General features: G+C 41.8%; 1 protein-coding gene across 1 annotated transcript; it reads left to right on the top strand.

The window, feature by feature from the left end:
* The first annotated feature begins 723 nt into the window (after positions 1–723).
* On the top strand, positions 724–17,517 carry LOC139698879 (transposable element Hobo transposase). Its single transcript, XM_071597826.1, has 2 exons — positions 724–1,017; positions 15,615–17,517. Exons 1-2 carry the CDS (start codon positions 925–927, stop codon positions 17,418–17,420), a joined length of 1,899 nt encoding a protein of 632 aa, XP_071453927.1. The 5' UTR covers positions 724–924; the 3' UTR covers positions 17,421–17,517.
* Positions 17,518–18,864: the final 1,347 nt, after the last annotated feature.

The following is an 18,864-nucleotide window of genomic DNA, read 5'->3' as shown; positions in this document are numbered from 1 at the left end:
CGGCCATTTTGAAGTTATGACTGTTTACTAGATGCCTATAGCTTTCAAGAACGTCAATCGTGACCTCCGGTGGAACTGCGATATGGCGGGAAATTCAAATTGAAATTTGTGCATTTTTATTGTGCATTGAATTATTTTATTTGTGCATTAAATTCCTACGAAATGCACAGCGTCGCTTTTAGCGATTATTGTCGTGTACTTATTGGAAAAATGTGTTGGTTTTACTGAAATATCTAGTGTCTGTACCGGCCGAGACGGAGTCGTGGGCCAAGTTCAGCAAACAGCCCCTATCTCTCTCTCCGATCCAAGTCTGCCTTTCCCGCTAAACTGCCCGGATTCCCACATGACGACCCCGTCCCGCCTTGCCCCTCCCCTCTGGCAGGCGAAGGAGCTTATCCTCCCCGTCTCCACACACGCCTCCCCGCCAGACTTGCCTGGGCCCGCACAACCGCAGCCTACCCGGTCGGGTCGACCCTGCGGGAGGGGATGGATGGAGGGGAAGAGTCTTGGATATCCGTTCCTAGAGCGACCGACTCACAGCGCTGTCTCTCCCGCCCTCCCATTCCCCTCATCACACGTAAACACCCCACCCCTCCCTCTCCTTCTCCCCCCCCCTTCTCGGCGGATACGGGTAAGCAGATGGCGTGCGGGTATGACGCAGAAAATCGGTATCTCTCTTCCCGCCAGCGCGTGCTTCGTGCGCAGTTGTTGAGAGGAAACAAACACAGTGCGGTGTCCTGTATCGCTCCTGTCTACTACCACCACTTGTGAATTTTGTCGTGACTTCCGTCGCTCTCATGGAATCCGATAAACTTGGACGTTTTCTTTCGTAGAGTATCATTCGTTCTCGTGTGTGTGGACTTCTCCAAGCCATTCGTTGACCGGTGCAGCGGTCTTTGCGTTTACTGGTACCCTAGTGATCGGATGGGCCGGGTTCCATTCCTTGATATTTTAGTACGCTTTTGGTGGCTCAGGACATCATGGTCACATTCCTTCTCCACCCCACAGCTTAAGGAGGTAAGTTTTTTTTCGGCTTCAAGATTTTCCTTGTAAAACCACATACTTAATTGCACTGGTATCCCTGTTAACTTGAACGAGTGAAATTTCGCTCGCCGCACAGGGCATAACTAGAGAGAGAGGGGAGCTCTCTGCTCTCTTCACCTGTCAAACATACTTTGGGGTATGTTTGACTTACCTTGGGGTATGTTTGACAGGTGAACCCAGGTATTGCCGTGGTTTGGTCATCACAGTTGACCAGTTTGACCCCACATCTGCGTGCATGAAGTTACATCTGTGCTTGTTTCTCACTTGGTTAAGTGTGGTGTGGTGTTAGCTAATATCTTGTGAAGCAGTTAAGTTTGTGTTTGCGTGTTTTTTGCCAGTTTTGAATTGTATGGTGGTAATCTTAGTGGCTTGTAGTTATTTGTGTCCTCCTCAGATTGGTTATTGGTGAGTGCTAATTTTCTTTTCTTTTCCGCTGAGTAGCCGCGTAAGTTTCAGATTCCATTACAAATTGTAAACCGATTCTTGTGATTTGATTTATAGTGCCGCCTTTTAGAAATTTTTTGCATAGTTTATTTAGGTTAGCTCTTTTGGGAATTCGTTTGTTAAACTAGGATTGCTTCAACTAGGTACCCTGATGTCATGCTCATAAATGCTGGTGTATGCGCTGCTCTAAGGGCTCGTATCGCCACGTTAGAGAGAATGGTGCGGGAGCTCCGATCAAAGATCGACGGCCGGATGGCTTCTCTCAAGGGAGATGGAGCTGGGGCCGCTTCGCCAAAAGGACTGCGTTGTCGCTCCTTCGTAGATCGGACGATTGGAACGTTGTCTCTCGGGGTAAAGGGAAGGTAACTCTGCGGCGGGGATTGGACTCCGCAGAGGCAGTTCCGATCCCTGTCTCCAATAGGCACCAGGTGCTGTCGGATACTAGCGTATCGGCAGCTTCTACCCCTACTGTGAGGGCTCTGCCTACGATAAGACGTCAGTGGATGGGAAAGGAGGTAATTGTTATGATAGTTGGTTCTAATGTGCGCCGTGTTATGGTCCCGTTGATAGGAAAGAGCGCACCGCGTGGGCGTCAATCAACGGGTGACCGCATGGTGTATACCAGGTGGAGGACTTCCTCAGGTGACGAAGGGGATCGAGGCGGCGGTCAGGGGCACGAAGTGCTCTCCGCTACCGGTCGTGGCCCGTGTGGGCACCAACGACATCACGGACCGTGGATTCGAGGGTTTAGAGCTGGGTTTAACAGTCTGTAGCATTGCTCCGTGGGAGGATCGTGGGTCTCTGGTTTGGAGCCGACCGGAAGGAATAAGCCAGAGACTTGGGTGATTCCGCTAGGAGCCTCCTTCGTCGACCTAAGGCCAACTCTCCGATCCTGCAGGACTCCTTTGAACCGAAGAAGTAGTATTTAGAGAAGGCGACCGACAGCTGAGGTCATTTGCGCCATAGGAGATGGACAGGAAAGGATGAAGGGTGGATAGAAACCCGGCGTCGGCATTAGCCTGCTCTTTACGAAAGGTGCCAAGGGGTCCGCAGCTTAACGTCCCATCCGACGGACGGCGTACTCACTCAAAGTGCCCTCCACAAAGCACCTCAAGTAGGGATCGAGACACCTCTGAAAAATATTCAACACCGCCGGGATTCAAACCCGGGCCCTCTGGGTGGGAAGCCAGTGCGATAGCCACCGCACCATCTCGATCCCCCCCTGAACCGATCTGGGGTCCTGTACATGGCGGAGGCGGTGAGTAAGGTAGCGGATAGGATACTCGAACACTGAAGGCCTTTTTTAGGATAGAGAGTGGGCCAATGCGTTGTTCATTTAGTGGGTCGCTAATACAATCGTCACAGCTTACAAATTCGGAAAGAGATTCAAATAAGTTTAAAAAAAGTTGATTCGTAGTTTTAATTTTTCATTTGAAAATGAATGCTATAACGAAATCAGCGATAAAACGCATGGAAAACAAAACCAACACGAGAAAACAGACCCAGCAATCATTAAAGTGCATCATGTAAGGGAAAACCCTGTGTACACTCCTGGCGAACAAGCTGTACCGAAGTAAAGAAAGTATATGTCGAGAAACGGATCAAAATAATAATACTAAACTGTCCTAATATCAAAAACGAAAGAACCGAGGTTGAATATGAATTCCTAAGGTTAGATGAGGACATAGTTTTAGGAATGGAGAACTGGCTTACGGAGGATGGTAATGACGGTGGAGTTTTCCCTTTAGGTTACATTATACACATACGAGCCAGGGTTAACGGATACGGAGGAGTATTCAATGCCATTAAAAAACACTTTAAAAAGCTATGCGCAAAAATGTGATGACCAGATTGAGAGGGTTTGTTGCGCAACAGAGAAAAATAACAAGAAAAAAGTACACGTATCGCATGCTTATTTTACAGGCCACCCGATTCTACTTCAGATGCGATAGAGGCTTTAAATAACCGAATAACGCATTTTAACGAAAAGCGATATTATATTTGGGGATGATTTCAATATTCCTTCAATAGACTAATGGGCAAATACTGCATTAATACCGCTACCGCGATTCATGCGAGGCTACCCTTTAATATGCTCACCACCAACACAATTAGTGAAATAATAAGAACACTATTCAGGGGCGACAACATTCTAGATCTTTGCTTAAATGATCATCCCGAAATGGTCACTTATTGATACATAATAGTAGGAATAAGTGACCATACTGCAATTGTAATAGAATTATCTGTTTCGGTAAACAAAATCGTTTAAACCCAGACAAAAGGTAAACCTGTTTTTAGAAAAGTCACCTCAAGGACTTTGCCGCGTATCTTAGGAAAAGCCTACAATTACACATTACGAAAACTCTCAACGCTGGGACTATGGCTACATGGAAGCATTTCTTGGGATTAATTATACGCAGTGTAGGGACATATGTATGTCCCTACCAAATAGAAAAATAATCACGAACCGCGAGGGTAGAACAGTGAGGTTAGAAGGGTTTTTAAGATAACACAGGAAATCGCACTCGAAATACAAAAAAAAACCTTCGAAAAATAGCCAAGGAACGACTTCTGCTAGTGTACGAAAAAAATACTTATCGCATCGTCGGGAAACAAAGAAAGTTATGCAGAGCGCCTTAATAAATTTTAAAAGAAAGATTCTATGCGATTACTTGGAGAATTACCCTAAGGCAATCTGGTCTTACGTTAGGGGAAATCAGGGAAACGTCCAACAATTGAATCAGACGACATTTACATCTACAGGGAAATAGCGAATGACGGAGGTCGTGAATGACTAAAAATTGACTTAATAAACATTCAAAGATGGTGTGAAGGATCGTGGCTGGAATTAAATACGAAAAAATCACCGTCATGCATTTCTTAAAGAGTAGAAACCGCACCCAAACATTACCAACTTAAACACTCGAAGCAGATCCGATGAACTTCGCAGATGAAGTAAAATACTTGGGGGTGACCATTGGATCGGATCTTTCTTGGGGTAAACTTATAAATACAGGTACATGCTATTCGTGGAGGGGCACCCAAAAACGAATTCGTCAGACGTATAAGTCGGACGGTGTAGCGACGCAAATGTGAAGGAAACGTGATATTTTTCTTGAGTAAGGCCTCACATTTAGTTTGCGGCGAGCGTTTGGGATCTATTTCAAAAACATAAATTACAGAGGTGAATAGGGTACAGAGAAAGGCCTCTAGGTTTGTGAAAAACTCGTACCAAAGGACACAAAGTGTCGCACATTTAATGCAGTATCTGGGGTGGGAAACTTAGCTTAGCTGTCAGAATAATCCGAGGTGGTCTCGGGTTGTGTTCCCGTCGCCCTAGTGCAGACCACGTGCCTATTTATTCTTAGATCCCCAAACCAAAATAGCATCCGCATCCGCCTTGGAAACCGCAGAAGGCATTCCGGACCCCTCGTGTCCATCACCCGCGAACTCCTTGCGACGGGCCCCGCGCATCGACGCGGGTATCGGGCGGAGGAGCGCAAGTTTCGTGACAATCAAACACTGTTGTTGAGTCGACCGCAACACTGCACGTTTTGTCCTCAGTGCGCAAGGTTAAAATATTGGCTCTTTTGATAGAATTTAATGAGGTTTTTGCATGCGTGTAGAATGAAAGGATTTTTGTAAGAATGTATACGTTACGGTGGGTAAAGTTTTGCATGTATGTGTTGATTTTTCATGTGGTTTTGTTCCTTTTTACGGGTGGTGACCTAACATCCCCCACCACACGCCCTTGCGGCAGCTTGCGGGGTAGTATGTAGATGTGGATGAACTTCTAGCTGCTTTTTCATTCCGACTGAAAAAGCACGCGCTCTTCCTTCCGCTACCCCGCCTGCCTTCTATCACGTCAATTATCAACACGCCACCCTTTATCTCTCTTCATAATTCCTTCTTCCTCTCTTTTCTGCCTCCTCTTTTCTTCCAGAAGCTTGCTTCCTTCCCGTCCAAGACATTAAAAACTTCATCGCTTTGTCTTCCTCGCCGCTACAACATACTGTCTCCGCCAGGGAATGAAGACAAGCACCTTTCCCTGTGTTGGTTTTCCCAGAGAAATCTGGTGTCCGTAAAAAAATCTCAGAGCTTGGGTGAAGCTTGAGGGTGCCCAGGGGCGTCACCCTGAATCGAACCCGAGCCTTATGGTCAGGAGTCCATCACTCTAACCCACTGAGCCTACCACGCACCGACATTCCCCACGCATGTGTTCCAATTCAGTGCAATCAGTGATTCACAAACAACTATTTCTTATTATTAATAATTTTTTGAATAAGTAAGATAATTTTTTGACATCAATCATCATTGTCATAGGTAACCATATCATTAAAGGTACGTTTTAGACAGTGGCTAAGAATCACCATGTACTGCTTATGCCGTGAAGTTTCTTATCCTTAAAGGAAAATCTTCAAATGATTCCGCAATTAACTTTATCGCATTCCACTTGATGTATTTTCATGCAAACAATAATTTGAAAAATGGTTTGAATTCGTTAAAATACGAGTATTCGTAATTTGAATGGTTTGAGTAATATTTTAAATGAGATATCTTATGGCATGGAGCAAAGTTAAAAATTCTTCATTAGACCATTCCCTCTGTTTGCCCTGCCTTATTTCTTTCTTTATTTCTTCGTAATAACTTCAGTCCTTCCTTCATGCGGTCCGAATGAGCTACCACGCGCTTCCACTTGCCCATATCTTATCTCCTCCCCCTAATTTCTCAGTATTCTTCGAATTTCAGGCAGCAAAAGCCTCTCTCCCATTCAACAAATCCAAAATGAAAGAAAAAGAAACTTTTCCGTCTTCCTTTCAATCGAAATAATGGTCTCGAAGAAGAAAATCCTTAGAGCCTACAAAGCAACCACATCCGCACTGTCAAATGCCGTTTATTTTTCTCTTGTCTCCAATGCTTATGTTTGGTGAAGCAAAATGCTCTGCAGAGATCTTTCAAGAAGAGAAGAGTTGAGAAGAGAAAGAGCTTAAGACTATTTCACGAAGGTACGAGAGTGCTATTTGTTGCTCAAAAGAAAACTTGTTTCATTCGATCGAACTTTCGAAATTCGAGAGAATTTTCTATTTTCTCCTCCTATATCGTTGGAGTACAACACTGCCATAAAATCGGGAAATTTATCATGTACAATAATATTATAGGATCAAAGGACAGAAAATGGAAAATGTGTATAGAAAAATCCGTTCCTGAAACATGCCATCTTCTTTATTTGGAATAACTATAACATATTTGTTGTTTATAATTCAACATTTAAATAATATATGTACATATATATATATATATATTTATGTATGGGTCGCGGTAGTCCAGTGGGTAGAGCGTTGGACTGCTGACCGGAGGGGTCCGGGTTCGATTACCGGGCAAGGCACTCTGAGCACCTGCAGCTCCACCTATGTGATTTTTCGGGTACCAGGTCTTCCTGGGAAACCATAACCGGCACAGGGAAAGGAACTGGTCCCCCTGCCCTGATGTGTGTGAATTTCACACGCCGTATAGGGCTTATTAATGGGCGAACTCTACAATCACCTACCAAACCGACCTTCGGGTTGATTACTGTGTTTATAGTTATATATATATATATATATATATATATATATATATATATATATATATATATATATATGTATGTGTGTGTGTGTGTGTGTGTGTGTGGGATTAATATATAATTTGTTTGAGCGCAAATGACCTCAGCTGTCGGTCCTCTCCCCTCAAAACTACTACCCATAATTTTGTTTAATATAACAAAGTACAGAGGAAAGTTTTTATGAATGGAGAGCAACAGTTCTAATCCCATAAAGGAAACGAATAAACGGAACTTTTGGGAAGTTTTTATAAGCCTAACTTCACATCCCTCGTTTATTCAAATATACATTGAAAATGCCTTCTCCGAAACAGGCCATCTTGTTTATCTGCAGTATTAGTAGTTTTTAGGGGAGGCGACCGACAGCTAAGGTCATTTGCGCCATTAGGGATGGATGTCAAAGGAAGGGTGGGGAGAAACCCGGCGCCGGCATTAGCCTACTCTTGTCGAAAGGCGCCAAGGGGTCCGCAATTTAACGTCCCATCCGACGGACGTCGTACTCACTCAAAATGCTTGTCATTCAACCCTCCATTCTTTTTCTCTATTTAGTGTAACTTCCCTCGCCCCCTGATAGTTTCTCTGACTTAATTTATTTCCTATGCACGTGTCTCTTGGTCTTCCTCGCTGGATCTTTCCTTCAATTTGCCCTTTTATTATGTTTCTAATTAATCTGATGTACCTCAAGATGTTTCAAATCCGCCTAGTTCTCCACTGCCGTAGATTTCTCCATATTGTCCTTTCCTACTCTGCTCTTCTGAATATGCACTTCCTTGTACGTCATTTCGTCTGCCCATTTAATAGTCAGCATTTTCCTCCCGTACCATTTTTCTAAGAATATGTTTCCAGGTAAATCCTTTACGTAATTGTACACCTGGACTGAATTCCTATCCGTACACTTAACCAGGATTGCTGTGCTCGTCGGGAGCCGGTTCTTCCAAGTGCAAACTCCATATCCTTCCGCGTAGCTTCTTTTGCTCTATTTGTTACCCGTCTCAATTTATTGCAAAACTCTTTTCATTTCCTTCCACCTTACCATGTATTTGAGGCATTGTAACAATATCTGAAAAATTATATTTTCCCGATGCTTTTTAGACGAACCATGTTTAATCAAACTGCTACGTTGCTGTTTCCCGTGGCATGTTCCTGTGGCCTTATTTTTCGAAGATGATAGGAACAAGATCTCTAAGAATACTTTTAAGGAACTGAGTCCCAGTAAGTAATTTTTGCAAAAGGATAGACTCATTTCTTTTTATGGGATAGTTTGGGGGTGCATTAGTGTTTAAGATTTTTTTGTGCAAAATTGAGTCCGGATAGCCACTTTGGATGAGAGAGGAATGGAGTCTTGAGAGGAATTTATTTATATATTTATCTTTCTAATATTCTCAAATCCACCAGGTCTCTTTCTAAACCCGCTTCAATTCCCATAATTCCTCCGACTCTATTCAATCGTGTTAAAGGCAAAAACTTGCTCCATCCGTGCTCCATCCAAATCCCTTCCCATACAGAACTTCCCAAATAACTCCCGTCTCTCCCGACGCCTTCCTTTATTTCTAAATATGTCATATGCCTTCTACAATACACCCTCTGCCCACCTTCCTGTATTGGCCAATGTACCACGCCCTTCAATATTAGAATCAACTACTACAGGGCTTCCTGTAAACCCATCCTCCCCATTCGCCTACCTCCCAGTTCCTAGACACGTTGCTACCCACAGTGAAACTTCCGACAGCAGTCAATTATTAACAAGCATCCATCATTGCATCTCTCCCGCCAACAGTTTCACGTACAATAAAGGACTCTTTAAGAGTTAGCTTGTATCTATCTTTTTAAATCCTGCCACTCACTCCGAGGCTAAATTGTTCCCATTAACCCTTCCTTCATTTTTATTTACACATTTCGAATTTGACTACTCCAACAAGAGCTCTAGGGTTTTCCTCAAATGAAGAAAGGATTAATTACGTTTCCTTACACAGGGTTGAGGGGGAAGGATTCTGGTGTGCGGAAAAAAAAGAAATTTTAGCATTTTAAAGCGCATCATCGTTAATCTCATGAGAAGTTGTGTAGAATGTTCTACTGCGACCGACCAACTGAGGAATATAGGTATACCCCATTAAGGATAATGGTAAGTAATATGATCAAAATGATAATTGATAAGGGAATGCATCTAAAGAAATGGGGTGGAAAGAAAATCCCTGGCGTCGACATTAACTTACTCTAATAACGAAAGGCGCCTATGGGTCACATAATTTAACGTCCCATCCGACGGACGACGCACTCCACGTGAAGAGCTCTCTCCACATGGCACCCCAATTAGGGATCGGGATACCGGTGTGTTATTCGACCACCAAACCCGATATGCGAATCCTGGAACTCGTGGTGGAAAACCAGTACGCTATTCAATATACCAATCTTATCCTCGAAAGGGACCGAAACACGATGCCCTCAAATTATTTTACACGTGTTTGTATGGTGACAATAATCAGAGAGTGTTTTATGTGTTTTTTTTAGTGGCTGAAGTGGTACTTGTGATTCATTAAATGTTTTCGTTCTGTACTTATTTTTCTTCGGTGTCCAAGGTAACTTGAAAACTCACGTTTTACTTATTACCTAATAAATATGAGGTAAGCAAGTATAATGAATAGCGGATTCCAGAAATGAGTACTTCCAATTAATTGGAGAATCGTATTTGCTAAACGAAATTCGATGCAGAGGAATTTTTTTTCATTTCTTGGCTAATTTTTCATTGTATTTTTTATGTTTTTGACACGTGGAGAAACGCACGATTTTTTATGAGGATAGTTTCATCATAACACCCCCCGCCACACGCCCTTGCGGCGGCTTGCGGGGTATTATGTAGATGTAGATAGTTTTTTTGAGGTGGCGAAAAACCTTTGACTTAACTAATTTTGACGAAAGAATGTAAAGATTATTGGGAAAAATATATTAACGATGGAAAAACATTTGTTGGAATAGTAAATATATTGAAAATAATATTTGTTTGAAAAATATTTATATTGGCTAAAATATTTTTTGAAATTATATTCATGTTTAAAGAATCTTTATTGATAAATATTAATGTTGAAAAAATATTTGTCTGAGAAATAGTTATGTTGGCTAAAATATTTGTTGGATTAATGTTTACATTGAAAAAATATATTTGTTGAAAAACAATCGAGGTGAAATAAAATGTATATTCCTGGTATTTACCCTTCTAACATAAATAACATTTACCTGGTTATTTGCCCTGGGAAACGTGGCAATTATGATTTGAACACTTGCGATCGTTAAAATTCTGGTCCACACCGTCAAATCTGCGTGATTTCTGGAAATAAACAGAAAAATATTTGCTTCTATCCAATTCTCTATGAGCATTACGGTCGTTAATTTACAAAGCTTTGAAAATTGGAACTCGAACGTGAATATGATCGACATGAATTTGACCAATCAGTTCAAACGAATATACCCCAGCTGAACCCCCAACAGAAGGAAGAATATGATAAATTAACGAAGCTAATTGATGATGGAAATGGTGGCTTATCTTTCCTGGATGCCCCTGATAGAACTGGGAAGGCATTCCTCATATCATTGCTTTTGGCTACTGTTCTTGCAAAATCGGACTTTGTGGTAGCAGTTGCTCCTTCTGGCATAGCGGCCACATTATTGAAAGGATTCTGTACGGCTCATTCAGCGTTAAAGTTGCCGTTAAACCTACAAAATTCGGAACAAGTGACATGGAAAATTTCGAAACAGTCCACAATGGCCAAAATTTTAGTCGCATCAATCGTAAAATCATATGAGTCGAATGAGTCGAATGCACCGGACATTGAAAAATCTGCATAATTACTCGAAATGCTTTGGTGGCGTAATGATTTTACTGCCTACCGATTTACGCCAAACACTGGCAGTCATTCCAAGATCGACTGCTGCTGATGAAATAAACTCTTTCCTCAAATCATCAAATCTGTGGCGCAATGTGAAGAAACTTGAGATCTGAATTACTGAACGATCCATCAGCTGAAGATTTCTCGAAGCAATTGTTGGCTATCAGTAATGGCCGTGTTCCTGCCGACGAATCGAGCGGATTGATTTCATTTCCTTAGAATTTTTGCAATACTATTGATCGAAAGATGAGCTCATCAACAAAGTGTTCCCGATCATCATTGATAACCGCAATAATCACAGATGGTTGAGTGAGCGAGCAATTTTGGCGGCCAAGGACAAATATGTGGTTGACTTAAACTTCGTGATTCAGAATGAAATCGTTGGTACTCTGCATTCATTCAAATCTATTAACTCTGTAACAAACGAAGACGAAGTCACCAACTATCCATCTGACGTTTTAATCTCCTTGGATGTGGCTCGCTTACTACCGCACAATTTACAACTAGAGGTTGGCTCGGTGGTCATGATGCTTCGAAACCTAAACCACCAAGAACCCCGCAATGGAACGCGTTTGGTGATAAAAAAAATTGATGTTCAATGGGATTCATCTGAAAAATTCAAAGATGAGGAAGTTCTCATTCCGATGATTCCCATGGTCCCAACCGATATGCCCTTTGAGTTTAAACTAATTCAATTTCCAATTTGTGTTGCATTAGCAATGACGATTAACAAATCACGAGGCCAATTGTTGAGTATTTGTAGTCTGAATCTAGAAAACATATGTTTTTCTCATGGTGAATTAAAAGTGGCATGTTCACGTGTTGGTAAACCATCCATTTTATTTGTTCCAGCGCCTGGTAACAAAACAAACAATGATGTATAACAGAAGGTGCTTGACTCAAGAGAATAAACCCAAATGTATATATAGGTCGAATAAAGAAAATGTCTTTCCGACAAGCTATTGTAATACTTACTTTTGTAGTTTTATCGAATTTTTTCCCTTATATTATAATAAGAAGTCAAACATGATTAAAATCGGTACAGCCGGTCTTGATTTATAAATAGTGTGACTAAACTGTTCTTTGATTTTTGGCGATACGATGTTCGCCGGGTCAGCTAGTGTACGAGTAGCGTATTCGTCAGCTCATATATATATATATATATATATATGGGTCGTAGTAGTCCATGGGTAGAGAGTTGGAGTATTGACCGGAGGGTCAATTCTCCAAGAGAGAGTCGAGAGAGTCTCTGGGCATCTGAAGCTCCACCCAAGCTATATGATTTTTCTGGTACCAGATCTTCCTGGGAAACCATAAACGGCACAGAGAAAGGAACTGGCCCCCCTACCCTGTTGTGTGAATTTCACACGCCGTCGGGCTTAGTACTGGGTGATATCTACCATCACCGACCTAAGGGTTGATTACTCTGTTTATGGATATATATATATATATATATATATATATATATATATATATATATATAACCTTCTGATATTAACGCCTATACCAAAATCCGACCACCTTAATGCGTCAGGTATCCGCGACCCGTTCACATTATCACTAGTCTCTCTTCTATGTTTGTGAAATTTGTCTTTCGTAATGACTGTAAAATCCTGGTTAAACGGTAATATTGCGCTAATGTATAGTATGTTATGATGTCGGTATCATGGTGTTGCCACCAATATGGTTGATAATTTGTCTTGTAAAAGAAAAAAATTACTTTGGTTTACATGGCTAATTACTTACGAATTTTCATTTACTATGCTAGTAATAAAGAAGAGACAGTAATGCCATGGTGCGTATGTAATTTCTACATTAATTTTATTTGTCGTTCAGGTAAAGAGGGAGATCAGATTGATTTTACTATTTAGAGGAAAACATATAGAATGTATGTGACTTGTGCGGAGAACATTGAAGCTTCGTGTATTTCATATTTACCATTTTAAGTTTATGTTCTCTAAATTTGTGTGACATCACATGTCCTTCTCGCAAAACCATAAAATGATATTTTCCCCTGGGAATTGTCTGCCATCTTAGAAATAATTTTGTCGAAGATTCTTATTGTTAATGTTACCTTTGATCTCTACAAAATTGAACTCATGAAACTGAAGTCCTCATACACATTTTGATGCTTTTCCTTTTAGTTTTAAGAAATTAATGTTGGCCTAATGAAGTGCCCAAATTCCTTGTCAGGGAAATCAGGAGAATGATTCTATAAAAAATCTCTACCCTTCATTAATTTTTCGCCCGAGTATGTCATTTAATTACCCGTCTGTTCTTATTCCCCAAATCCTTCCTCAATTTCCTTCCCGCTTCCATTGTCTTAATCACCTCTCCTGTTAGTTAATCCATTGCTATCTGATTCTTTTCGTGTTCACCGTTCCTCTTTGCTTCCTGACGTCTCTCCTGTAATCCTCATTCTTATAAATGATTTTTTTCTACCGCCTTCCCTCTGCAGTTACTACCGTACTTTGTTCTCTCTCTCTCTTAGAACTCGAATCAACCGATTCGTAATATTCCAGTCTGTTAATTTCGGTTAAAGCTTTTACCACGTCTAGTCGCTCCCACTTTGGGATTTTAGGGTTATTGTCACTGACGTTACAAGCAGACAGACGAGCCCTGAGAATTAATTTGAAAATTATAGAAATTTATTTCACAAAATGAAACATATTTTCTGGCTTGAAGTGCGTCAAGCAAAATGCATTAAAATACTCCTGGTACTTCATGCAATGAAAGTAAAAAAATAAGCGGCAGGTTCCATCAATAAAGTCATAGAAATTGTTATATATATGTATATGTATATATATATGTATATATATATATATGTATATGTATATATATGTATATGTATATATATGTATATGTATATATATGTATATATATATATATATATATATATATATATATATATATATATATATATATATATATATATATATATATATATATATATATATATAATTCAAGCAATGGAACGGAATGGCGTCAGCCGACAAAAATGTAGAAAACGCATAAAAAAGGACACTCAAACGTATTCCAAATTTTCAGTGGCAAGAACACCTTCCTCTAGGGAAATAACAATGAGATTAGGCAGTTCCTTCTTTCCCCAGAGGAAGGTGTTCTTGCCACCAAAAATTTGGAATACGTGTGAATGCCCTTTTTAAAGAGTTATTCTATATATTTTTGGGCTAGCGCCATCTCGAATCCATATTTATACATACCGATATGTATGGAAGGAAAAGGAAAGAAAAAAACGAGAAACTGTTTGGCATAATGGGATAAGAGAGGATTGTTGCGAGAAATCAAAGAAGAGGCAGAGAAGTTGGATTCAGAACATCTTGATTGGCAATTGGATGTTGAGGATTGTGATAGAGGTTAGGTCTTTGGGAAGGCGATACAGGCGGAGGAATAGAACAGGGATGTGGGGGAATGAAGGGAGGAAGAAAGTATTAGGAACTGAAGAGGAGCCAAAAGTAGTGTTGTGTGTAAGGTTGTATTTTGTTAGGAGGGGGTAAGTAAATGTATCATTGCATAGTATATGTCCATCCCAAACGTACGGGAAATGATAGAATACCAATAATAATAATTCAATATTCTACAGCTTTCTTTTCTCTTACGCCTTTACATGCATGGTACTATGCAAGCCATGGCTAGGGTGTGTGGCAGGGGGTAATCACACACCAGATTACTTTTGGCACAGTATACTCCCCCCCCCCCTAGGGCAGTCTGGTAACGTCATCAGTCGCTAAAATTTCATTGAAATTACTTTTCTTAATCAAGGCGATGTATTGGAAGATGTTGAACTTTGTAAAAAGCAAAACGTCCTAGCTTAATGTAGGACAGTTTTTGTTTTTTTTTTCAAAACAAAAGTTTTTAATTTTAGCGGTGAAATATTTTTTTAAAGCCTCGTGTGCCTAAATATTTGAAATAACACGTTTTTTCCGAAGAAATCAGGGGAGAACTTTAGGAAGGCGAGGTAGTGGGAGAAAAAGAAAAGGCAATGTGGATGGAATTAAGGTAGGTAGACAAATCCATATCTTAAATGTACTTTATTGTATTATTATGATTAATTGAGGGTATTTTGTGCAATGGTAGTGGGGGCTTTAGTATTACTTTTGTGCGTAGTTCCATTGTTCAACAAAAAACCTGCCCTATTACGGTAGACTTGCTAGCATAACCGGCATCGGTCATTAGTTGCCAGGATGAACATGGTTTTTGTAGGGCACATAAAGGGAAAAAATGCTGTGAGAGCAGTTGTTTAACGCTGCTTGATACAATCCTCTTCCCAACTCTAATTAGGATATTGTCAGAGCATTTCATAAACCTTGGGTGTGCCCTAAAAGTTTTTGTAGTGTTTTTACAGAAAAAAAACTAGCATTGGTTATAATAGTTCATTCTTAAAATAGTGTTGAAGACATATCACGGAAAACCTTGGGAGGAAGAGCAATCATCACGTTCTCCAAATGATGACGATATATATGCAGAGATGATATTGTGACCTTTTCAGAACATAGGGAATAGTTAAACACGGTTGCGGGACCACCCTGAGAATATGTTGCTTTTACGCGTCGTGGTAACAGTGGTGTGTTTCTTGGATGTTTCTTGGTGAGCCCAGGAATGATTCAGTTTTTCTTCAATTTCAGATCCCCAAAATGAATGCAGTCGAGCTGAAGAAAAAAATCCTGACGGGGAAGTTCTCTCTGAGGGAGAAACAGAATGGCAAGTCGCCGATATGGGGCATCTTCCGCGAAATCCTTAACGAGAGCGGAGATCTCCTCCCCCAATGGGTGGCATGTCACTTCTGTCGAAACGTCTACGGTTACGACAATAGAAAACTTGGGACATCAAACCTGCTAAAGCACAAGTGCGGAAAGGGCAGGGTCCTGCCCAGGTCGGCCATCGACCTCCAGGACCGGGTCATCGACGGCTGCTTGAAGTTCGTGGCAAAAGACCTGAGGCCTTTCGACGTTGTCACCGGTAGCGGATTCATGGACTTGGCCGAGACGTTCGTCAAGGCTGGATCGGCGATGAAGACTACTTCCGACCTTGCCGAAGTGTTCCCGCGCCGGGAAAACTTCTATCCCCGCCTGGACTTCTTCGCCCAGAGGTGTCGCGAGCAGTTGGCGAACGAAATGACGCAGGAAGTGTGCGGGACAGGGGGTGGGATTGCACTCGAGACCTGGGAGAGCGAAGGGCAGACGTATCTGAGTGTGTCCGTCCACTACGTCAAAGACCTCGCGGTGGTCGCCCGCATGCTTAGCACGACAAAACTCGATCGGAACCTCCTGGATGAGGAAGATTACCTCCAAATCCAGACGATGCAGAAGAAGAGCGTGTTCGGGATCTCGGACTGGCTGAACAACTTTGTGTACGTCTCCACCCGCGGTTTGTTCATCCAAGCCGCCCTTAAGAACGTCCACAAGATAAACTGTGCCTCAACTCCCGTCAATGACGCCCTCAATTACGCGACTTCCTTTAGTCAGCCCGAGCTCTCCTCTCTGAAGTTGTGCAGGGACGTGGTGACGTATTTGTCCAGCATAAAGGTGTTTGAGAACCTCAAGATCCAGCTCCTGCTCGACGCGAAGAACCATTGGGAGTCCACCCTAGCCATGTGCGCGGCGGTTGTCGACAATCGGGGCACCTTCCAGAGATGTCTGCAAGACACGACCTGGGAGGACGTGATCGACAACCTCTTGGAAAAAGACATGGTGGACTTCATCGAGTACCTTAGCCCTTTCCAACAGGCGTTGTCGGAGATGAACGCTGAGAAGTACCCCACCCTCTACTTGGTTTACTTGTGGCACTTCAAGTTCCTCGACCACCTGGAGCCTCGTTCGTCGGACTCTCAGTTCATTAGCGTCCTCAAGGAAAGAGTGAAGGAGCGTTATCTTGATGAGGTGGAGATAGACCTCGTGCACAAGGTCGCCGTGTTCCTCCACCCTCTCCTCAAGAACTTGAGGATGGTGAGCAGCGAGAGGGAGAAGCTGGAGATCTACCAGTGGGTTAGGTCGAGGTTAGACGAGATAAAGAGGGTGTTTGGTTGTGACAAGGAAACTGAGAGCGAGAGGAGACCAACCGATTGTCCTCGGTCCTCAGTCCAGGGCGTCAGACGTCCCTCGATTTTGTCTGAGGCCCTGATCCACTTCATGGACACGGACAACGTGACGAACCACCGCGAGGAGGATGAATTGGAGCAGTACAAGAGGATGAAGCTTTCAGAGGTCGTCATCAACGGCTTCGACTTGCTGGATTGGTGGGAGCGCCAGAAACACCAGCTGCCGAACCTCTACGTCCTGGCGAAGCGCATATTCGCCGTGCCGGCTACCTCAGCCCACGTCTCGCATTGTTTCTCTCTACCCCAGCACGTCTTGCTGGAGAGGAGGAACCATTTGGATGTCTCGAACATGGACGAAATACTCTTCTTGAACAGTCACTACAAGTATACCTGAACTTGCTTCTGCTCAGTTAATGTTAACTATTTTTCCCACTTTTCCGACAGATAAAAAAAGAAGTTCTGGTAAGTTGTTTTCTATTTAAAACGACGAAACTGACACCTTGAAAGATTGTTACCTTTGAAGTGCGTTTAATAAGATTAAACATTTGAATCAAGTTTATTTTTAACAACCCGATCTTTTTTGTGTCATAAATGGCAGTTTCCACGTAGTTTGAATGACATTTTGATTTATTTTCCCGTTGTATTCTTAACTTATATTCTCAGGCGTCTATAGTTATGTATAGGATATAGGCCATAATTTTAACACACGAAAAAATGATGAATTTGCAAACGGTTTTGTTATTGGATTAACGTTAGCAAAGCAAATTTTTGCAGAGTGGCATTCTAGTGAGCAGATCGGTCTACTACTGAATGGAGAGCGCGGGTTCTAGCAAGGCTGGCGCATCTGGACAATCTAGGCTTCACCATAACAATAGGGATTGGAATGATGTGGTTGGTAATGCACTGGCTTCTCAACCCGAGGGCGCGGGTTCGAATCCAGGTGGTGGACGGATTTTGCAGTGGTATTCCGATCCCTACTTGAGGTACTTTGTGGAGAGTACTTTGAGTGAGTACGCCGTCCGTCGGATGGGACGTTAAACTGCGAACCCCTTTCTGCGCCTTTCGTTAAGAGTAGGCTTATTCCGACGACGGGTTTCTCTTCCCATATCGAAATCCATCGTCATTTGAATGAGGTACATATGCTATGTTTTTTATGAAATTTACGTTCGTTAGTGTATGACAGTTCAAATATGGCCAAACGTTGTAGTGTGACAATGAATCGAAGCAGTCACTGACAAGTCGGTTTTCCAAATGGGCAAAAGGGACCCCATAATAATCGTTTTCTGTGGTTGTCGAATCATGGGGTCGACGTTTTAAAAAATGTTTGTCTCTAGTGAGATTTCGTTAGGAAGTAACCGAAGTTTCTACTTATGCTGTAAGATGTTCGTCAGAAGAAAACCAGGGTATCTCAGAGCTTGAGCACTTCTAGTAAGAAGCGTTTTTTTTTAACGCTTCTTACTAGGAGCGTTCAAGATCAAGATAGATTCACTGAGTAAATTTTTATCCGTAGAATTTTGTAATGTATTTTTATATCCAGGTTTGTTATTTTTCCGTAAGTATTTTGTTTCCAATTGTCATTGCACTTAATGTCTTGGGTTAATACATAATACTCTCAATTCAGTGGGAAATATTCATGTGTGTAAAAAATAATGAATTTTTGGACGACGAATTGAATGAGAAATGTTCTGTCCTTTGTTAGGATTATTTGTATTGGTAAGGAATGTAACAATATTCTGAACTCAAAGGAAGTTGTTGGTGTTATGCAAAACGATGAGGATCCCATAAGTTTAGAAAAGGACAGGTAAGTAATTACTGGTAGGTATACTCTTTTGTGGGCT

This window comes from Hetaerina americana, unplaced genomic scaffold (assembly GCF_022747635.1).
Source record: "Hetaerina americana unplaced genomic scaffold, ioHetAmer1.1.p SCAF_9, whole genome shotgun sequence".
Lineage (NCBI taxonomy): Eukaryota > Metazoa > Arthropoda > Insecta > Odonata > Calopterygidae > Hetaerina > Hetaerina americana.
This window is presented reverse-complemented; position numbering and strand designations above follow the sequence as displayed.

Bases quoted from the DNA above. Each gene is read 5' to 3' on its own strand.
- LOC139698879 (XM_071597826.1), top strand. From the start codon at position 925: ATGGGCCGGGTTCCATTCCTTGATATTTTAGTACGCTTTTGGTGGCTC. The intron at 1,018-15,614 runs GTAAGTTTTTTT...CTTCAATTTCAG, and splicing joins CCACCCCACAGCTTAAGGAG to ATCCCCAAAATGAATGCAGT.